The following is a 24,167-nucleotide window of genomic DNA, read 5'->3' as shown; positions in this document are numbered from 1 at the left end:
GAGAGACAGGGTTAACACATGGTAGTTCCTATAGAGACAGGGTTAACACATGGTAGTTCCTATAGAGACAGGGTTAACACATGGTAGTTCCTATAGAGACAGGGTTAACACATGGTAGTTCCTATAGAGACAGGGTTAACAGGGAGTAGAACACATGGTAGTTCCTATAGAGACATGGTTAACAGGGAGTAGAACACATGGTAGTTCCTATAGAGACAGGGTTAACACATGGTAGTTCCTATAGAGACAGGGTTAACAGGGAGTAGAACACATGGTAGTTCCTATAGAGACATGGTTAACAGGGAGTAGAACACATGGTAGTTCCTATAGAGACAGGGTTAACACATGGTAGTTCCTATAGAGACAGGGTTAACAGGGAGTAGAACACATGGTAGTTCCTAGAGAGACAGGGTTAACACATGGTAGTTCCTATAGAGACAGGGTTAACAGGGAGTAGAACACATGGTAGTTCCTATAGAGACATGGTTAACAGGGAGTAGAACACATGGTAGTTCCTATAGAGACAGGGATAACACATGGTAGTTCCTATAGAGACAGGGTTAACAGGGAGTAGAACACATGGTAGTTCCTATAGAGACATGGTTAACAGGGAGTAGAACACATGGTAGTTCCTATAGAGACAGGGTTAACACATGGTAGTTCCTATAGAGACAGGGTTAACAGGGAGTAGAACACATGGTAGTTCCAGAATATCTCCTGATGCCAAAGTGTGGTCTCTTAGGACGGTGTCAGTAATAGTCGGAGCCTGTAGAGACTCCATCGGCGTAACATATTATACACAACGAGAGGTTTTGTTTCCAGCGGAAATAAACAAAGAAACACTGCATTGTATGTCACGCCATATTGTTAAAACATGATTAGGCGTGGCAAAGACTGGGAGCTATGCAAGTGTGTGTGTGTGTGTGTGTGTGTGTGTGTGTGTGTGTGTGTGTGTGTGTGTGTGTGTGTGTGTGTGTGTGTGTGTGTGTGTGTGTGTGTGTGTGTGTGTGTGTGTGTGTGCGTCCTGTCCAGGAGGTATACTGTACATTGTATTGTACATCAAGCTGCCTCACGTTACCGAATCAGGAGATGATTTATAGGCCGTTAAAGCTTACTGCCCACGGAATCAAGCTGCCTTTTAGATACTGAATCAATATTAGTGGCACGCCCTGACTTTAGTTATATTTGCTTTCTTTATTATTTGGTTATGTCAGGGTGTGACAAGGGTGGTTTGTTTAGTTTTTGTATTGTCTAGGGTTTTTTGTCATGTCTAGGGTTTTTGTTATCTATGGGGATTTTGTATTGTCTAGGGGTATGTAGGTTGATGGTGGACCTGGATTGGTTCCCAATCAGAGACAGCTGTTTATCGTTGTCTCTGATTGGGGAGCCTATTTAGGATGCCATTTTCCAAGTTGGTTTTGTGGGTAGTTGTCCTTGTTAGTTGCCTGGATGCACTACGTTGGCGGCACGTGTCGTTGTGATATTTATTGTTTTTGACATCGGTAAATAAATAAATAAGTATGTACGCTCAAAACGCTGCGCCTTGGTCCACTCCTTTAAACGGCCGTGACAATTAGATAACTTATAAGGTTGTTTATGGAACAATATATAGCTACATTTTATTTATATCTATTGCTATAATATACACTCAACCAGACAGTTTATTAGGTAAACCCATCTAGTACTGGGACCCCCTTTGCCTCCAGAACATCCTGAATTATTCAGGGTATTGATTCTACAAGGTGTCGGATGTTGGTCCATGCTGACGCGATGGCTTCCCGCATTTACTGCAGATCGGACAGCAGTACAATCATGCTGCTAACAGCCCGTTCCATCTCATCCCGCTCTATTGGGTTGAGGTCTGGGGACGGACCAGGACACTCAGGTAAACTGTCATGTTCCAGGCCATGTTTTTCCACTCCTCAACGGTCCAGTGTTGGTGACCGCGTGCCCACTGGAGCTGCTTCTTCTTCTTGTTGTTTTAGCTGATAGGAGTGGAACCCGGTAGCAGGTCGTCTGCTGCTCCCATCGGTGACAAGGATCGACGAGTTCCAAGATGTGGTCTGTTTGTGGCCCGCCTGTGAGCTTGCACGATTCTAGCCATTTCCCTTCGACCTCTCTCATTAACGATCTGTTTTTGCCCACAGGAAGTTGTTTTGTATGTCGCAACGTTCTCAGTAAACCCTTGACACCGGCGTGTGTGAAATGCTCAGGAGGCCGTTTCTGAGATACTGGATACGGCGAAACTGGCACCAACGATCATACCCCCGCTCAAAGAAGCTTAGGTCACTCATTTTGCCCCTGTTAAATCAAACAGTAACTAAATGCCTCGATGCCTGCCTGCTTTATATGGAAAGTCACGGCAACGTGACTCACTGTCCGTAGGAGTGATCCATTTTTGTGAACTGGGTGGTGTACCTAAAAAAAACTGTCCAGTGAGTGAATTCAGAAAGTAATCATACCCCTTGACTTTTTCCACATTTTGTTACATTACAGCCTTATTCCAAAATTGATTAAATAAAAAAATAATCCTCATCAATCTACAAACAATACACCCTAATGACGAAGCAACATTTTTTTTTTTTTACATTTTTGCAAATGTATTAATAATAAAAATCTGAAATATCACATTTACATAAGTATTCAGACCCTTTACTCAATCCTTTGTTGAACCACCTTTGGCAACGATTACAGCCTCAAGTCTTCTTGGGTATGACACTACAAGCTTGGAACACCTGTATTAGGGGAGTTTCTGCCATTCTTCTCTGTAGATCCTCTCAAGCTTTGTCAGGCTGGATGGGGAGTGTCACTGCACAGCTATTTTCAGGTCTCTCTAGAGATATTCGATCGGGTTCAAGTCCGGGCTCTGGCTGGGCCACTCAAGGACATTCAGAGACTCGTCCCAAAGCCACTCCTGCGTTGTCTTGGCTGTGAGTCTTGGCTGTCATTGTCCGATTGGAAGGTGAACCTTCAGTCCTGAGAACTCTTCATCAAGGATCTCTCTGTACTTTGCTCCATTCATCTTCCCCTCAATCCTGACTAGTATCCCAGTCCATGCCACTGAAAAACTGAAAAACATCCCCAAAGGATGATGCTGTCACCAGCATGCTTCACCATAGGAATGGTTCAGGTTTCCTCCAGACGTGACGCTTGGCATTCAAGCCAAAGAGTTTAATCTTGTTTCTCATGGTCTGAGAGTCCTCTAGGTGCCCTTTGGCAAACTCCAAGCGGGCTGTCATGTGCCTTTTACTAAATAGTGGCTTCCGTCTGGCCACTCTATCATAAAGGCCTGATTGGTGGAGTGCTGCAGAAATGGTTGTCCTTCTGGAAGATTCTCCCATCTGCACAGAGGAACTCCGGAGCTCTGTCAGAGTGACCATTGGGTTCTTGGTCACCTCCCTGACCAAGGCCCTTCTCACCCATTTGCTCAGTTTGGCCGGGCGGCCAGCTCTAGGAAAAGTCTTGGTGGTTCCAAACTTCTCCCATTTAAGAATGATGGAGGCCAATGTGTTCTTGGGGACCTTCAATGCTGCAGAAATGTTTTGGTACCTTTCCCCAGATCTGTGCCTCGACACAATCCTGTCTCTGAGCTCTACGGACAATTCCTTCAACCTCATGGCTTGGTTTTTGTTCTGACATGCACGGTCAACTGTGGACAACAACTACTTATATAGACAGGTGTGTGCCTTTCCAAATCATGTCCAATCAATTGAATTTACCACAGGTGGACTCCAAGTTGTAGAAACATTTCAAGGATGATCAATGGAAACAGGATGCACCTGAGCTCAATATCGAGTCTCATAGCAAAGAGTCTGAAGGCTTATGTAAATAAGGTATCAGGTTTAAATTTTTAATACATTTGCAATGATTTCTAAAAACCTGTTTTTGCTTTGTCATTATGAGGTATTGTGTGTAGATTGATAAGGATTTTTTTTAAATTTAATCAATTTTAGAATAAGGCTTTAACGTAACAAAATGTGGAATAAGTGAAGGGGTCTGAATACTTTCCAAATGCATATATTTATTGAATATATGAATCCTATAAATTAAAATGGCAGATTTGGGTGATTAGCTTTATTTCTCAGAGATCAAATTATACTTAAACAAAATAATGTTTCTGGAATGCTTATCGTATCTGTTTCTAACTCGAGAAACGATTTCAGAACCATCTGCGATAATAGGTCTTATGGTAATTTCTGAGATAATAGGTCTTATGGTAATTTCCGAAGGCACTGTATGAAGGTCTTTTATATATATATTTATTTATTTATTATTTATTTACCAAGGCAAGTCAGTTAAGAACAAATTCTTATTTACAATGACGGCCTACCCCGGCCAAACCCGGACGACACTGGGCCAATTGTGCGCCGGGCCCTATGGGACTCCCAATCAGGTCCGGATGTGATACAGCCTGGATTCGAACCAGGTACCGCAAATGACATGGAACGACACCAAAGCGACTTACAGTCATGCGTGAATCATTGTTTTTCTCTCCATACGGGTGGTCTCGGGAATCTAACCCACTATCCTGGCGATGCAAGCGCCATGCTCTACCAACTGAGATAGAAAACATTTTTCTAATTCTCCCTCACCTTTCATTGTGCTCCTGGTAGACCAGGCGTGACTTCTCCAGTAGGTACTTCTCCACATATGCTCTGTGAACACAGGAATGACTTTAGACAAGAGACACTTTCCACAAAATTTCAAACAGAGACACAGATGGAAGGAGAGACACAGAGGGAGAGAGAGACACAGAGGGAAAGAGACACAGAGGGAGAGAGAGAGACACAGAGGGAGAGAGAGACGCAGAGGGAGAGAGAGACACAGAGGGAGAGAGAGACACAGAGGGAGAGAGAGACGCAGAGGGAGAGAGAGACACAGAGGGAGAGAGAGACACAGAGGGAGAGAGAGACGCAGAGGGAGAGAGAGAGACGCAGAGGGAGAGAGAGACACAGAGGGAGAGAGAGAGACGCAGAGGGAGAGAGAGACACAGAGGGAGAGAGAGACACAGAGGGAGAGAGAGACACAGAGGGAGAGAGAGAGACAGAGAGAGAGACACAGAGAGAGAGAGAGAGAGAGAGAGAGAGACAGAGGGAGAGAGAGACACAGAGAGAGAGAGAAACACAGAGGGAAAGACACACAGCAGAGAAAGAGAAAGAGAGAGGAATGAAAGAGGAAGGGAGGTCCAGATGGATAAAGAAGGTGTAGCGGTCTCTCTCTCACCCTCGGACGGTGCCACTCTCCTGGTAGTTGACCTGGATGAACTTCCCAAAGCGGCTGGAGTTGTCGTTGTGAGCCGTCTTGGCGTTCCCGAATGCCTGGAGAGAAGAGGAGATACATTTAGGTTTATTTAAAAATCGTTGTACATGTGAGGAAGTACAATCATTTCAAAAGGAAGGTGAAAGGCAATCAATCAATGAATTATCACAATTGCAATGAATGCATAACAACAGACCATTGAGCTGTAACGTCATGACAGAGGTTGAACTTACAGGACCCTGATGAAGACCGCTTCCTGTCAAAACATTGGTACATAAATGATCCCATCGGAGCTACTAGTGTACTGCTTTTTCCTTAAAAGTAAACTAAGAAGACCTCAAGAAAAAAAATCCCAATATCCACAGAGGGAACGCGCAGAGGGAACGCACACATCACAGCTCTATATCTGGGGTCACCAGGTACAGTATATATACTGTACTATGTGTCAGTATAGACACACACACACACACACACACACACACACACACACACACACACACACACACACACACACACACACACACACACACACACACACACACACACACACACACACACACACACACACACACACACACACACCTGGGTATCAATACTAACACACAGCTCAGGTTTCACACCCAACCCCCAACAGTGGGCTGCACAGTGTGAGACCTCCTAACAGGTCCGTATTTCTGTTGGCCAGGTCTCAGAGTCAGGGACTACAGTACACTGTACACAGAGTCAGGGACTACAGTACACTGTACACAGAGTCAGGGACTACAGTACACTGTACACAGAGTCAGGGACTACAGTACACTGTACACAGAGTCAGGGACTACAGTACACTGTACACAGAGTCAATCATCAGCCACCACAGATCCTAATGCTCATTATGTATGGCTCTGCTATCTGTTTTTCTATAGGTAGGTTTTTAGGCTGAATAACCCAATCAAAGCGGAGAGCTCGTTGAATGTCGGAATATGCCAGGCCTACTGGGCCAAAATCAACTATGGCCTATTGTATAGATAATAGAACAAAAATGAAGGACATTTTTAAGAGATCATATGTTTTGCTACAATGACACACTTAATTAGCTACCCACCTCGTTCCTTTCTTTTTAGCATGTGCACGTAGTAAGTACACCATCATGCTTTCGGGATAAGTGTCTTTTCAGATTCCACAATGATTCTTTAGTTGTGGACACTACATCACCACACTCCCTCTCTTGCTCTTGGTCCTCATCTTTGTAAGGCACCTTGATTTAGCACCTGTGTGTTTTATCAGTTTCTTTATGAAAATATGTAGTGAACTCCATGACAGTAGCTAAATAAAGGGGCTATAGCAGCACACAAGTAGACTAGAAATGCATGCTGGGCCGGGCGTGCCCTGAGTTGGTGATGTGAGAGCTAATGGGCTAGAAGGCCGACACTCCAGCCCTTGGGAATCTCGCTCTGTGCTCCAGTCAAATTGGGAACGCTCCACTCCAGCTCCGCTCAGATACTCTGCTCCCTTCCACCCTCCCTCCCTCTCAGCCTCCCTCCCTCTCAGCCTCGCTCCCTCTCAGCCTCGCTCCCTCTCAGCCTCCCTCCCTCTCAGGCTCGTTCCCTCTCAGGCTCGCTCCCTCTCAGGCTCGCTCCCTCCACCCTCCCTCCCTCTCAGCCTCCCTCCCTCTCAGCCTCTCTGCCTCTCAGCCTCGCTCCCTCTCAGCCTCGCTCCCTTTCAGCCTCGCTCCCTCCACCCTCCCCCCCTCTCAGCCTCTCTCCCTCTCAGCCTCGCTCCCTCTCAGCCTCGCTCCCTCTCAGCCTCCCTCCCTCTCAGCCTCCCTCCCTCTCAGCCTCCCTCCCTCTCAGCCTCTCTCCCTCTCAGCCTCCCTCCCTCTCAGCCTCCCTCCCTCTCAGCCTCGCTCCCTCTCAGCCTCCCTCCCTCTCAGCATCTCTCCCTCTCAGCCTCGCTCCCTCTCAGCCCCCCCCCTCTCAGCCTCTCTCCCTCTCAGCCTCGCTCCCTCTCCCCAGTGCTGTAGATTATATAATGGTCATTTAGCAGGAGCATTCCAGGAGTACAGATTTCAATATGTACTTTATGAGCTGGAACACTGTACAGTCCTGCACTGGAGGCAACCAACCAACCAAGTAACCAAGCCTGTGTTATTCTGAACTGGCCCCTGAAACATAGGGAGGGAGAGAGAGATGGAGAGACAGAGACAGAGAGATAGCGAGAGAGAGAGAGCGTGAGAGAGAGACCGCGAGAGAGAGACAGCGAGAGAGAGACAGCGAGAGAGAGACAGCGAGAGAGAGACAGCGAGAGAGAGAGAGATACATACAGAGAGACAGAGAGAGAAAAAACACAGAGACAGTGAGAGAGAGAGAGCGAGAGAGAGAGCGAGACCGCGAGAGAGAGACCGCGAGAGAGAGACCGCGAGAGAGAGATACATACAGAGACAGAGTGAGAGAGAAACACAGAGAGACAGCGAGAGAGACAGAGAGACAGAGAGCGAGAGAGAGAGAGAGCGAGAGAGCAAGAGAGCGCCGAGAGAGAGACAGCGAGAGAGAGAGATACATACAGAGAGACAGAGAGAAACACAGAGACAGCGAGCGAGACAGCGAGCGAGAGAGAGAGCGAGAGAGAGCGAGAGAGAGAGCGAGAGAGAGAGAGAGAGAGAGAGAGTCAGCAGGTGATTTTTTATTTTTTTATTTTACCTTTATTTATACAGGTTTTTTATTTTCCTAGAGAGACCTGGTCCAATAGCAGCAGGGAGAACAACGTTTCAGACAAAACAACTTACATACACTAACACAACATTAAACAAAACTATAAACACACATACAGTACAACAATTACATATTACATTAAAAACACAAACATCTTGACTAAAAACAGCTGGCCTAAAAACAATTACACTCTTCTATGATATATACATCGATCAAGTGTTTAAACTCCACCAACAAAACTAGATCATTACATGTTAAAATGTTCAGGAGAGAATTCCAGGACCACGGAGCTGAGTAACTAAAACTATTTCTACCATGACCTGTTCTAATTGTTGGTACTGTTAGAAGCAAATGAGAATGAGACCGTAATTTATATTTATTTACTGACCTGACTAAAAAAGAACAGAGATTAAATGGCATTTTACCCAATATGGCCTTATAAATCAGTGTATACCAGTGTTTAAGCCAACTCAAGGTCAATGACGACCAGCCAACAGCGCTGTAGAGATCACGATTATGTGTTAGACGTTTCTGATTTGTAATGAACCTGAGGGCTGCATGTTACACTGAATCAAGTGCTCTCAGGGTAGTGGCTGAGGCCTGCATATATATAACATCACTAAAATCTAAAACCGACAGTAATGTACATCGTACCAGCTCCTTCCTGGCCTCAAAAGAAAAACAAGCCTTATGCCGGTAATAAAATCCTATTTTCAGCTTGAGTTTCCTTATCAAGTTCTCTACATGCAAAGTGAAGCTCAGCTTATCATCAACCCACACACCCAAATATTTGTACACTTTAACTTGCTCTATAGTATGTCCAGCCAATGTAGCAATGACATGATTTGTAACATGGCTGGCATTTGAAAATACCATGCATTTTGTTTTACCCGAATTTAGAACCAGCTTTAAATCATACAGATTCTGTTGTATGATGTTAAATGCTCTTTGGGCATTTTCAAAAGCTAAAGATAAACTACTACCACTTGAATAAAGAACAGAATCATTTGCATAAAAATGAACATCTGCTGTTTTAATAAGATCCCCAATGTTGTTGATTTACAAAATGAACAACAGTGGGCCCAAATTAGAACCTTGCGGAACACCTGAGCACACCTCTATGGACTCAGATTTACAACCATCCACCATTACACATTGTGTACGATTTGATAGGTAATTTATAAACCAATCGAGAGCATGACTACTCTCCAGTCAGCACAGACCCAGACAACAGTCCAGCACAACAACACCCCTTAACCAGACCCAGACAACAGTCCAGCACAACAACACCCCCTTAACCAGACCCAGACAACAGTCCAGCACAACAACACCCCTTAACCAGACCCAGACAACAGTCCAACACAACAACACCCCCTTAACCAGACCCAGACAACAGTCCAGCACAACAACACCCCCTTAACCAGACCCGGAGAGCTGGAGGTGGAAAGAGACATATCTGCACTCTGGACTGTGGTGAGACAACTTCAACAATATAAAAAACAAGACCAGGAGAAGAACAGAGCACTAGAGGAGAGGATCACACTGCTGGAGGAGAGGGTGAGGGGGATGGCGTGTGACAGAGAACAACCCACTAGAGAGGTGGCCACCCCTGCAGAGAAGCCAGCAGAACAGCCCACCTCAGCTCCCGACAAAAGTCTCGACATCACAGCAGAACAGTCCACCTCAGACCCTGACCATAGTGTCGACATCACAGCAGAACAGCCCACCTCAGCTCCCGACAAAAGTCTCGACATCACAGCAGAACAGTCCACCTCAGACCCTGACCATAGCATCGACACCACAGCAGAACAGTCCACCTCAGACCCTGACCATAGTGTCGACATCACAGCAGAACAGTCCACCCCAGACCCTGACCATAGTGTCGACACCACAGCAGAACAGTCCACCTCAGACCCTGACCATAGTGTCGACACCACAGCAGAACAGTCCACCTCAGACCCTGACCATAGTGTCGACACCACAGCAGAACAGTCCACCTCAGACCCTGACCATAGCGGCGACATCACAGCAGAACAGTCCACCTCAGACCCTGACCATAGTGTCGACATCACAGCAGAACAGTCCACCTCAGACCCTGACCATAGTGTCGACACCACAGCAGAACAGTCCACCTCAGACCCTGACCATAGTGTCGACACCACAGCAGAACAGTCCACCTCAGACCCTGACCATAGTGTCGACACCACAGCAGAACAGTCCACCTCAGACCCTGACCATAGTGTCGACACCACAGCAGAACAGTCCACCTCAGACCCTGACCATAGCGTCGACACCACAGCAGAACAGTCCACCTCAGACCCTGACCATAGTGTCGACATCACAGCAGAACAGTCCACCTCAGACCCTGACCATAGCGGCGACACCACAGCAGAACAGTCCACCTCAGACCCTGACCATAGCGTCGACACCACAGCAGAACAGTCCACCTCAGACCCTGACCATAGCGTCGACACCACAGCAGAACAGTCCACCTCAGACCCTGACCATAGCGTCGACACCACAGCAGAACAGTCCACCTCAGACCCTGACCATAGTGTCGACATCACAGCAGAACAGTCCACCTCAGACCCTGACCATAGTGTCGACACCACAGCAGAACAGTCCACCTCAGACCCTGACCATAGCGGCGACACCACAGCAGAACAGTCCACCTCAGACCCTGACCATAGTGTCGACATCACAGCAGAACAGTCCACCCCAGACCCTGACCATAGTGCCGACATCACAGCAGAACAGTCCACCCCAGACCCTGACCATAGTGTCGACATCACAGCAGAACAGTCCACCTCAGACCCTGACCATAGTGTCGACATCACAGCAGAACAGTCCACCCCAGACCCTGACCATAGTGCCGACATCACAGCAGAACAGTCCACCCCAGACCCTGACCATAGTGCCGACATCACAGCAGAACAGTCCACCTCAGACCCTGACCATAGTGTCGACATCACAGCAGAACAGTCCACCTCAGACCCTGACCATAGTGCCGACACCACAGCAGAACAGACAAATGAAGAACCCCAAGCCCAGGGGATCCCACCCCCTCTGAGCACCCCCCCCGTCAGCCACCCTGATAGCCCTCCTGACAACCCCCCCACACCCACTGAGGACATACACAAGACACAGATTGTACTCCCTATGGACTCAAATAGGAAATATATACAATTTAAAAAAACGTTTTCCCAAACACTGTGTCTAAACTCTGGTGTCCAAACACCCAGCGTGCCCTAGACCTTCTGTCTGAGGACCAACTAGGTTCACCCAGCCACATAATATTACACACAGGCACAAACGACCTGCGAACACAGCAGGAAAGGGTGGCCACAGCACTGAAGGGAGTGATTGAAAATGCTTCTTCTACTTTCCCCAACGCACAAGTGGTTATCTCCACCCTGCTACCACGAAAAGACTTCCACCCTGCTACCACGAAAATACTACCATACAGCAAGTAAACGCAAGTATTTCCCGTGACTGTGCCTCAAAACCAAATGTTTTCCTGGCCCACCACTCCACCCTGGACTTGAACAGCTTCTATGACCAGGTCCACCTCTACAAGGCAGCAGTGCCCACCTTCACCCGGACTGTAAAGGACATCGCTCTCAAACGCAGCCCCAACATTTCACACAGGAGCAACAGATCAATAGATACCCCGCCCAGACCAGCGAGACACTCTCCGAGAACTGCGGGACCCCCCCCTGAACCTACACATAGAGGACCCACGCCGAGAGGACCTACATCCAAACCCCCACCCCAACCAATCAACACCCCCCCAAGTCAACCAATCCCACACCCCATTTAGGCCCCCTCAGATCAGACCTATGCCCCTCCTGCCCACCCCATGCACCCCACAAAGAGGGCATCAACATGGAAGTCACACATACGCCCAGGCTGTGAGAAGGCTAACAGGCCCGACCCCCACTCTTACACTAGCCCACGCCAATGGCATGTACCAGATGCTCAGCAGGCTCTGCTCACACTTACTGGCCTGAGGCCAAACCACACGACCAACAACATTGGACACTTTATGGAACACAAAGCCTTCACTATCTCATTGTGGAATATCCAAGGCCTGACGTCATCTGTCTTTGGCCTAAAAAGCAGGAACCTGGGCTTCATTAAAGAAATTGGAAATACAGACATTGTCATCCTACAAGAAACCTGGTATAGAGGAGACGGACCCACCGGTTGCCCTTTAGGTTACAGAGAGCTGGTAGTCCCATCCACTAAACTACCAGGTGTGAAACAGGGAAGAGACTCAGGGCGTATGCTAACTTGGTATAGAGCAGACCTAACCCACTCTATTAAATTAGTCAAAACAGGAACATTTTACATCTGGCTAGAAATGAAAAAGAAAATGATCTCAACAGAGAAAAATGTTCTCATGTGTGCTACCTATACTCCCCCAATAGAATCCCCATACTTTAACAATGACAGCTTCATTAAATAGTACCCGCAAAACACCAGTCTCAACGTCAACAGTGAAGAGGCGACTCCGGGATGCTGGCCTTCTAGGCAGAGTTGCAAAGAAAAAGCCATCGCTCAGACTGGCCAATAAAAAAGAAAAGATTAAGATGGGCAAAAGGACCGAGGAACTCTGCCTAGAAGAACTCTGCCTTAATCAGCACTACAGTTTTCAGCTGTGCTAACATAACTGCAAAAGGGTTTTCTAATGATCAATTAGCCTTTTAAAATGATAAACTTGGATTAGCTAACACAACGTGCCATTGGAACACAGGAGTGATGGTTGCTGATAATGGGCCTCTGTACGCCTATGTAGATATTCCATTAAAAATCACCCGTTACCAGCTACAATAGTCATTTACAACATTAACAATGTCTACACTGTATTTCTGATAAATTTGATGTTATTTTAATGGACAAAAACTTTGCACACCCTAAACAAACCAAAAAAAGGCAAAGTCTTCTCATGCTTTTGACTCAACTTGGCATGAGGGTCTGCTATACAAATTGCTGGTCAGTGGTGTTGCTGATGGAAAAACATACAACATTATAAATTAATGGTGTTCCAAAAAAAGGTCTCGTTCCCAGGACCACGAATACAAATTCCATCTAGACACCATTGCCCTAGAGCACACAAAAAACTATACATACCTCGACCTAAACATCAGCGCCATGTAACTTCCACATAGCTGTGAACGATCTGAGGGACAAGACAAGAAGGGCATTCTATGCCATCAAAAATAACATAAAATTCGACATAGCAATTAGGATCTGGCTAAAAATACTTGAATCAGTTAATGAACCCATTGCCCTTTATGGTTGTGAGGTCTGGGGTCCGCCCACCAACCAAGAATTCACTAAATTGAGATTCTGCATGCAGAATTCTGCAAAAATATCCTTTGTGTACAATGTAAAACACCAAATAATGCATGCAGAGCAGAACAACCAACTAAAAGGAAGCGATTCCCAAACCTTCCATAACAAAGCCATCAGCTACAGAGAAATTAACCTGGAGAAGAGCCCCCTTAGCAAGCTTGTCCTGGGGCTCTGTTCACAAACACAATTACACCCAACCAAATCATGAGAAAATAAAAAGATAATTACTTGATACATTGGAAATAATTTACAAAAAATCTGAGCAAACTAGAATGCTATTTGGCCCTAAACAGCAGAATACCTAACCACTGTGACTGACCCAAAATTAAGGAAATCTTTGAGCATAGCCTTGCTATTGAGAAAGGCCGCCAAAGGAACACCTGGCTCTCAAGAGAAGTCAGGCTATGTGTACACTGCCCACAAAATTAGGCCAAATGTATGACCATATTAGAGACACATATTTACCTCAGATTACACAGACCCACAAAGAATATGAAAACAAATCCAATTTTGATAAACTCCCATATCTATTGGGTGAAATACCACAGTGTGCAATCACAGCAGAAACGGGCAAACAGTGAAGAACAAACACCATTTTAAATACAACCTATATTTACGTTGATTTATTTTCCCTTTTGTACTTTAACTATTTGCACATCGTTACAACACTGTATATAGACATAATATGACATTTGAAATGTCTTTAATCTTTGGGAACTTTTTTTGAGTGTAGTGTTTACTGTAAATTTTTTATTGTTTATTTCACTTTTGTATATTATCTATTTCACTGCTTTGGCAATGTAAACATATGTTTCCCATGCCAATAAAGCTCTTAAACTGAATTGAATTGAGACAGAGTGTAACGTTCCTGACCTGTTTTATGTTGTTTTTGTATGTGTATATGGTCAGGGCGTGAGTTTTGGGTGGGCAGTCTATGTTTTCTGTTTCTATGTTGGTTTTGGTTGCCTGGTATGGCTCTTAATTAGAGGCAGGTGTTTTGCGTTTTCCTCTAATTAAGAGTCATATTTAGGTAGGGTGTTCTCACTGTTTGTTTGTGGGTGATTGTCTCCTGTGTCGTCGATGTATGTACCATACGGGACTGTTTGGTTGTTCGTTCGTTCGTTTTGATGTAGTCTGTTCCTGTCCGTGAGTTTTACGTTTTAGTTATGTAAGTTCATGTTCAGGTTTTCGTCTACGTCGTTTTCTTGTTTTGTAATTTTGTAAGTTTTGTTTTCGTGTGCCGTCGTGTCAAATAAAGAGATGGCATATTTCCCTAATGCTGCGTATTGGTCCACTGATCCTTCTCTCCTCTCCTCATCTGAGGAAGAGGAGGACAACAGCCCTTACAGAATCACCCACCAACCTAGGACCAAGCGGCAAGGGAATGCTCAACAGAGCAACCAGGACTTCTGGACTTGGGAGGAGATCCTGGACGGTAGAGGACCCTGGGCTCAGCCAGGGGAATATCGCCGTCCCAAGGCGGAGTTGGAAGCAGCGAAGGCTGAGAGGCGCTGGTATGAGGAGGCAGCGCGGCGACGCGGTTGGGAGCCCGTGAGTCAGACCCAAAAATTTCTTGGGGGGGGGCACACGAGGAGTGTGGCAAAGCCGGGTAGGATACCTGAGCCAACTCCCCGTGCTTACCGTGGAGGTAGAAGGCGTCGTACTGGTAAGACACCGTGTTATGCGGTAAAGCGCACGGTGTCCCCAGTACGCGTGCTTAGCCCAGTGCGGGCTATTCCACCTTGCCGCACTGGGAGGGCTAAGTTGGGCATCGAGCTGGATGTCATGAAGCCGGCCCAACGCATCTGGCCACCAGTGCGTCTCCTCGGGCCGGCATACATGGCACCAGCCTTACGAATGGTGTCCCCGGTTTGCCAGTATAGCCCAGTGCGGGCTATTCCACCTCGCCGCACTGGCAGGGCTACGGGCACCATTCAACCTGGTAAGGTTGGGCAGGCTCGGTGCTCAAGAGCACGTGTCCTCCTTCACGGTCCGGTATACCCGGTGCCACCTCCAAGTACCAGTCCACCGGTGGCAGCCCCCCGCACCAGGCTGTCTCTCCGGGTTCTCTCTCCAGCTGCTCCCACCTGTCCAGCGCTGTCAGAGTTTTCCTCCTCTCCAGCGCAGCCAGTGCCTATACCACGCACCAGGCCTACTGTGCGCCTCAGCAGGGCAGAGTCGGCCGTCTGCCCAACGCCTTCTGCACTGCCTGTCTGCCCAGCGCCGTCGGAGCCATCTGTCTGCCCAGCGCCGTCGGAGCCACCTGAACTGCCCGTCTGCCCAGCGGCACCTGAACTGCCCGTCTGCCCAGCGGCGCCTGAACTGCCCGTCTGCCATGAGCCTGCAAAGCTGCCCGTCTGCCATGAGCCTGCAAAGCCGCCCGTCTGCCAAGAGCCTACAGAGCCTTCCGCCAGACCGGATCAGCCAGAGCCTTCCGCCAGACCGGATCAGCCAGAGCCTTCCGCCAGACCGGATCAGCCAGAGCCTTCCGCCAGACCGGATCAGCCAGAGCCTTCCGCCAGACCGGATCAGCCAGAGCCTTCCGCCAGACCGGATCAGCCAGAGCCTTCCGCCAGACCGGATCAGCCAGAGCCTTCCGCCAGACCGGATCAGCCAGAGCCTTCCGCCAGACCGGATCAGCCAGAGCCTTCCGCCAGACAGGACCTGCCAGAGCCTTCCGCCAGACAGGACCTGCCAGAGCCTTCCGCCAGACAGGACCTGCCAGAGCCTTCCGCCAGACAGGACCTGCCAGAGCCGTCCAGCCAGGACCTGCCAGAGCCGTCCAGCCAGGACCTGCCAGAGCCCCTCAGCCAGGACCTGCCAGAGTCCCTCAGCCAGGACCTGCCAGAGTCCCTCAGCCAGGACCTGCCAGAGTCCCTCAGCCAGGACCTGCCAGAGTCCCTCAGCCAGGACCTGCCAGAGTCCCTCAGCCAGGACCTGCCAGAGTCCCTCAGCCAGGATCTGCCAGAGTCTCTCAGCTGGGACCTGCCGCCCCTTATCCCGGTGCTGCCCCTTATCCCGGTGCTGCCCCTTATCCCGGTGCTGCCCCTTGTCCCGGTGCTGCCCCTTGTCCCGGTGCTGCCCCTTGTCCCGGTGCTGCCCCTTGTCCCGGTGCTGCCCCTTGTCCCGGTGCTGCCCCTTGTCCCGGTGCTGCCCCTTGTCCCGGTGCTGCCCCTTGTCCCGGTGCTGCCCCTTGTCCCGGTGCTGCCCCTTGTCCCGGTGCTGCCCCTTGTCCCGGTGCTGCCCCTTGTCCCGGTGCTGCCCCTTGTCCCGGTGCTGCCCCTTGTCCCGGTGCTGCCCCTTGTCCCGGTGCTGCCCCTTGTCCCGGTGCTGCCCCTTGTCCCGGTGCTGCCCCTTCTCCCGGTGTTGGCTGTTCATTTAGGGGATGTTAGTTTGAGGGTGGTCATTGGGAGGGGAAGACAGAAGCGGGGAGTGACTATGGTGGTGTGGGGACAGCGTCCAGAGCCTGAGCCACCACCGTGGTCAACTGCCCACCCAGACCCTCCCCTGGACTTTGTGCTGGTGCGCCCGGCGTTCGCACCTTGAGGGGGGGGTTCTGTAACGTTCCTGACCTGTTTTATGTTGTTTTTGTATGTGTATATGGTCAGGGCGTGAGTTTTGGGTGGGCAGTCTATGTTTTCTGTTTCTATGTTGGTTTTGGTTGCCTGGTATGGCTCTTAATTAGAGGCAGGTGTTTTGCGTTTTCCTCTAATTAAGAGTCATATTTAGGTAGGGTGTTCTCACTGTTTGTTTGTGGGTGATTGTCTCCTGTGTCGTCGATGTATGTACCATACGGGACTGTTTGGTTGTTCGTTCGTTCGTTTTGATGTAGTCTGTTCCTGTCCGTGAGTTTTACGTTTTAGTTATGTAAGTTCATGTTCAGGTTTTCGTCTACGTCGTTTTCTTGTTTTGTAATTTTGTAAGTTTTGTTTTCGTGTGCCGTCGTGTCAAATAAAGAGATGGCATATTTCCCTAATGCTGCGTATTGGTCCACTGATCCTTCTCTCCTCTCCTCATCTGAGGAAGAGGAGGACAACAGCCCTTACACAGAGAGAATGAGTGACAGAGTGAGATAAACATACAGGGAGTCAGACAGCTATCTCTCTCAAGTCCATATGGTAAGCTAATGGACTAAATCCTGGGGTCAACAGCTCTCAGGGGTGGTGAGAGAACAGCTCTCAGGGGTGGTTATGAGAACAGCTCTCAGGGGTGGTTATGAGAACAGCTCTCAGGGGTGGTTATGAGAACAGCTCTCAGGGGTGGTTGTGAGAACAGCTCTCAGGGGTGGTAATGAGAACAGCTCTCAGGGGTGGTTATGAGAACAGCTCTCAGGGGTGGTTATGAGAACAGCTCTCAGGGGTGGTTGTGAGAACAGCTCTCAGGGGTGGTAATGAGAACAGCTCTCAGGGGTGGTTATGAGAACAGCTCTCAGGGGTGGTTATGAGAACAGCTCTCAGGGGTGGTTATGAGAACAGCTCTCAGGGGTGGTGAGAGAACAGCTCTCAGGGGTGGTTATGAGAACAGCTCTCAGGGGTGGTTATGAGAACAGCTCTCAGGGGTGGTTGTGAGAACAGCTCTCAGGGGTGGTAATGAGAACAGCTCTCAGGGGTGGTTATGAGAACAGCTCTCAGGGGTGGTTATGAGAACAGCTCTCAGGGGTGGTTGTGAGAACAGCTCTCATTGGGGCTGAGTCACAGTGAGTTAGCGGTGAACTCCACAGAGCATTCACCTCCACCGGGACCAGAGAGGAAAACACATGATCACTGTACCGTACACTGAGCATATAAAACATTAAGGACACCTGCTATTTCCATGAAAGGGTGATACCTAGTCAGTCAACTGAACTGAATGCCTTCAACTGAAATATGTCTTCCGCATTTAACCCAACCCCTCTGAATCAGAGAGGTGGGGGGGAGGCTGCCTTAATCTACATCCACGTCTTCAGCGCCCGGGGAACAGTGGGTTAACTGCCTTGTTCAGGGGCAGAACGACAGATTTTTACCTTGTCAGCTCATGGATTCAAACGCTCTAACCACTAGGCTCTAACCACTATACCTGCCGCATAACAGACTAACCAGGTAAATCCAGGTGAAAGCTATGATCCCTTATTGATGTCACTTGTTAAATCCACTTCAATCAGTGTAGATGAAGGGGAGGAGACAGGTTAAATAATGATTTTTAAGCCTTGAGATAACTGAGACATGGATTGTGTATGTGTGCCATTCAGAGAGTGAATGGGCAAGACAAAAGATTGAAGTTCCTTTGAACGGGGTATGGTAGTAGGTGCCAGGCGCACCAGTTTGTATCAAGAACTGCAACGCTGCTGGGTTTTTCACGCTCAACAGTTTCCTGTGTGTATCAAGAATGGTCCACCACCCAAAGGAAAATCCAGCAAACTATGGGAAGCATTGGAGTCAAAATGGGCCAGCAGCCTTATGGAACACTTTCAACACATGGTAGCGTCCATGCCCCAACGAATTGTGGCTGTTCTGAGGGCTAATGTTTTGTACACTCAGTGTACATGTGTCTGTGTAACAGCAGTGCTCTATTAGCCAGTGCTACATTAGCTCAGTCATTGAAGCCAGTACCCCGAGGGCTGTTCCACGCTGTCACTTGGTGTTAGCCTGTTAGCATGACCGCCGCTGCAGAAAGAGCACAATTTCACACCCTCTGAGTGCACTGCGGTGGCTCTGGTGTAAGAGGTGTCGGTGAGTAGCGTCGAGGGGACAGGGAGAGCAGGGTTGATTCTGACTCGCTAATTAGTCTGACCGTAACTAGACTATGGCTAACGCTAGTGTACCTTCAGCGCTAGACTGCGGCTAATGCTAGTGAACCTTCAGTGCTAGACTGCGGCTAACGCTAGTGTACCTTCAGCGCTAGACTGTGGCTAACGCTAGTGTACCTTCAGCGCTAGACTGTGGCTAACGCTAGTGTACCTTCAGCGCTAGACTGTGGCTTACGCTAGTGTACCTTCAGTGCTAGACTGCGGCTTACGCTAGTGTACCTTCAGTGCTAGACTGCGGCTAACGTCAAGCCCTGTTCTGGCTAGCATCATTTGCTAGCTAGGTGCTATTGGTTCCAAGTCATTCTCCCCATACTCTTCTTCTCCTAGCCTCGTTTCCACATCGAACGTCCTTGGAAAACACTGACAGGTGACCTACCGGCTTGACAAATGCCGCCAATGTACCGTGACCACCCATTCATAACACCCACTGTTTGAATGAAGCTGTAAGTCCCTAAAATGATCGATGTTGGCTGCCTCCACATGTAAGCCTGCCAGTTTGTTGAGCCTGATAGTTTTTGCCTCCGTGGGTATCCAGGTCAAAGCCGGGGGCCTGCTGGGGGATTGGGAGTGACTCACGCCCCTCAAGCTGAGAGGTGAAGACCCCTGTGGTTCGGAGTCCTAACCACCCTCTGCCACTCTACCTCACAGGAAACCACTCAGACTGTAGACAGGAAACCACTCTGACTGTAGACAGGAAACCACTCTACCTCACAGGAAACCACTCAGACTGTAGACAGGAAACCACTCTGACTGTAGACAGGAAACCACTCTACCTCACAGGAAACCACTCAGACTGTAGACAGGAAACCACTCTGACTGTAGACAGGAAACCACTCTACCTCACAGGAACCCACTCTACCTCACAGGAAAACACTCAGACTGTAGACAGGAACCCACTCAGACTGTAGGCAGGAAACCACTCTGACTGTAGACAGGAAACCACTCTGACTGTAGACAGGAAACCACTCTGACTGTAGACAGGAAACCACTCTGACTGTAGACAGGAAACCACTCTGACTGTAGACAGGAACCCACTCTGACTGTAGGCAGGAAACCACTCTGACTGTAGACAGGAAACCACTCTGACTGTAGACAGGAACCCACTCTGACTGTAGACAGGAAACCACTCTGACTGTAGACAGGAAACCACTCTGACTGTAGACAGGAAACCACTCTAACTGTAGACAGGAAACCACTCTGACTGTAGACAGGAACCCACTCTGACTGTAGACAGGAAACCACTCTGACTGTAGACAGGAACCCACTCTGACTGTAGACAGGAAACCACTCTGACTGTAGACAGGAAACCACTCTGACTGTAGACAGGAAACCACTCTGACTGTAGACAGGAACCCACTCTGACTGTAGACAGGAAACCACTCTGACTGTAGACAGGAAACCACTCTGACTGTAGACAGGAAACCACTCTGACTGTAGACAGGAAACCACTCTGACTGTAGACAGGAAACCACTCTGACTGTAGACAGGAAACCACTCTGACTGTAGACAGGAAACCACTCTAACTGTAGACAGGAAACCACTCTGACTGTAGACAGGAAACCACTCTGACTGTAGACAGGAAACCACTCTGACTGTAGACAGGAAACCACTCTGACTGTAGACAGGAAACCACTCTGACTGTAGAGCTTAGGGAACCACTCTGACTGTAGACAGGAAACCACTCTGACTGTAGACAGGAAACCACTCTGACTGTAGACAGGAAACCACTCTGACTGTAGACAGGAAACCACTCTGACTGTAGACAGGAAACCACTCTGACTGTAGACAGGAAACCACTCTGACTGTAGACAGGAAACCACTCTGACTGTAGACAGGAAACCACTCTGACTGTAGACAGGAAACCACTCTGACTGTAGACAGGAAACCACTCTGACTGTAGACAGGAAACCACTCTGACTGTAGACAGGAAACCACTCTGACTGTAGACAGGAAACCACTCTGACTGTAGACAGGAAACCACTCTGACTGTAGACAGGAAACCACTCTGACTGTAGACAGGAAACCACTCTGACTGTAGACAGGAAACCACTCTAACTGTAGACAGGAAACCACTCTGACTGTAGACAGGAAACCACTCTGACTGTAGACAGGAAACCACTCTGACTGTAGACAGGAAACCACTCTGACTGTAGAGCTTAGGGAACCACTCTGACTGTAGACAGGAAACCACTCTGACTGTAGACAGGAAACCACTCTGACTGTAGAGCTTAGGGAACCACTCTGACTGTAGACAGGAAACCACTCTGACTGTAGACAGGAAACCACTCTGACTGTAGACAGGAAACCACTCTGACTGTAGAGCTTAGGGAACCACTCTGACTGTAGACAGGAAACCACTCTGACTGTAGACAGGAAACCACTCTGACTGTAGAGCTTAGGGAACCACTCTGACTGTAGACAGGAAACCACTCTGACTGTAGACAGGAAACCACTCTGACTGTAGAGCTTAGGGAACCACTCTGACTGTAGACAGGAAACCACTCTGACTGTAGAGCTTAGGGAACCACTCTGACTGTAGACAGGAAACCACTCTGACTGTAGACAGGAAACCACTCTAACTGTAGACAGGAAACCACTCTGACTGTAGACAGGAAACCACTCTGACTGTAGACAGGAAACCACTCTGACTGTAGACAGGAAACCACTCTGACTGTAGACAGGAAACCACTCTAACTGTAGACAGGAAACCACTCTGACTGTAGACAGGAAACCACTCTGACTGTAGACAGGAAACCACTCTGACTGTAGACAGGAAACCACTCTGACTGTAGAGCTTAGGGAACCACTCTGACTGTAGACAGGAAACCACTCTGACTGTAGACAGGAAACCACTCTGACTGTAGAGCTTAGGGAACCACTCTGACTGTAGACAGGAAACCACTCTGACTGTAGACAGGAAACCACTCTGACTGTAGACAGGAAACCACTCTGACTGTAGAGCTTAGGGAACCACTCTGACTGTAGACAGGAAACCACTCTGACTGTAGACAGGAAACCACTCTGACTGTAGAGCTTAGGGAACCACTCTGACTGTAGACAGGAAACCACTCTGACTGTAGACAGGAAACCACTCTGACTGTAGAGCTTAGGGAACCACTCTGACTGTAGACAGGAAACCACTCTGACTGTAGAGCTTAGGGAACCACTCTGACTGTAGACAGGAAACCACTCTGACTGTAGACAGGAAACCACTCTGACTGTAGACAGGAAACCACTCTGACTGTAGAGCTTAGGGAACCACTCTGACTGTAGAGCTTAGGGAACCACTCTGACTGTAGAGCTTAGGGAACCACTCTGACTGTAGACAGGAAACCACTCTGACTGTAGAGCTTAGGGAACCACTCTGACTGTAGAGCTTAGGAAACCACTCTGACTGTAGACAGGAAACCACTCTGACTGTAGAGCTTAGGGAACCACTCTGACTGTAGACAGGAAACCACTCTGACTGTAGAGCTTAGGGAACCACTCTGACTGTAGACAGGAAACCACTCTGACTGTAGACAGGAAACCACTCTGACTGTAGACAGGAAACCACTCTGACTGTAGACAGGAAACCACTCTGACTGTAGACAGGAAACCACTCTGACTGTAGACAGGAAACCACTCTGACTGTAGACAGGAAACCACTCTGACTGTAGACAGGAAACCACTCTGACTGTAGAGCTTAGGGAACCACTCTGACTGTAGAGCTTAGGGAACCACTCTGACTGTAGAGCTTAGGGAACCACTCTGACTGTAGACAGGAAACCACTCTGACTGTAGAGCTTAGGGAACCACTCTGACTGTAGAGCTTAGGAAACCACTCTGACTGTAGACAGGAAACCACTCTGACTGTAGAGCTTAGGGAACCACTCTGACTGTAGACAGGAAACCACTCTGACTGTAGAGCTTAGGGAACCACTCTGACTGTAGACAGGAAACCACTCTGACTGTAGACAGGAAACCACTCTGACTGTAGACAGGAAACCACTCTGACTGTAGACAGGAAACCACTCTGACTGTAGACAGGAAACCACTCTGACTGTAGACAGGAAACCACTCTGACTGTAGACAGGAAACCACTCTGACTGTAGACAGGAAACCACTCTGACTGTAGACAGGAAACCACTCTGACTGTAGACAGGAAACCACTCTGACTGTAGACAGGAAACCACTCTGACTGTAGACAGGAAACCACTCTGACTGTAGACAGGAAACCACTCTGACTGTAGACAGGAAACCACTCTGACTGTAGACAGGAAACCACTCTGACTGTAGACAGGAAACCACTCTGACTGTAGACAGGAAACCACTCTGACTGTAGACAGGAAACCACTCTGACTGTAGACAGGAAACCACTCTGACTGTAGACAGGAAACCACTCTGACTGTAGACAGGAAACCACTCTGACTGTAGACAGGAAACCACTCTGACTGTAGACAGGAACCCACTCTGACTGTAGACAGGAAACCACTCTGACTGTAGACAGGAAACCACTCTGACTGTAGACAGGAAACCACTCTGACTGTAGACAGGAAACCACTCTGACTGTAGACAGGAACCCACTCTGACTGTAGACAGGAAACCACTCTGACTGTAGACAGGAAACCACTCTGACTGTAGACAGGAAACCACTCTGACTGTAGACAGGAAACCACTCTGACTGTAGACAGGAAACCACTCTGACTGTAGACAGGAAACCACTCTGACTGTAGACAGGAAACCACTCTGACTGTAGACAGGAAACCACTCTGACTGTAGACAGGAAACCACTCTGACTGTAGACAGGAAACCACTCTGACTGTAGACAGGAAACCACTCTGACTGTAGACAGGGAACCACTCTGACTGTAGACAGGAAACCACTCTGACTGTAGACAGGAAACCACTCTGACTGTAGACAGGAAACCACTCTGACTGTAGACAGGAAACCACTCTGACTGTAGACAGGAAACCACTCTGACTGTAGACAGGAAACCACTCTGACTGTAGACAGGAAACCACTCTGACTGTAGACAGGAAACCACTCTGACTGTAGACAGGAAACCACTCTGACTGTAGACAGGAAACCACTCT

General features: G+C 48.5%; 1 protein-coding gene across 1 annotated transcript in view; it reads right to left on the bottom strand.

The window, feature by feature from the left end:
* Positions 1–24,167, bottom strand: part of LOC139578125 (unconventional myosin-IXAb-like) — a 270,429-nt gene that overhangs the window by 113,240 nt on the left and 133,022 nt on the right. Inside the window, exons 3-4 of the mRNA XM_071405369.1 lie at positions 5,224–5,318; positions 4,593–4,655 (exon numbers count right to left, since the gene is read on the bottom strand). Of these exons, the coding sequence (XP_071261470.1) occupies positions 4,593–4,655; positions 5,224–5,318 (158 nt within the window). The remainder of the gene's footprint in view (positions 1–4,592; positions 4,656–5,223; positions 5,319–24,167) is intronic.

The sequence above is a fragment of the Salvelinus alpinus genome, chromosome 6 (genome assembly GCF_045679555.1).
Source record: "Salvelinus alpinus chromosome 6, SLU_Salpinus.1, whole genome shotgun sequence".
NCBI classification, from domain to species: Eukaryota; Metazoa; Chordata; class Actinopteri; order Salmoniformes; family Salmonidae; genus Salvelinus; species Salvelinus alpinus.
This window is presented reverse-complemented; position numbering and strand designations above follow the sequence as displayed.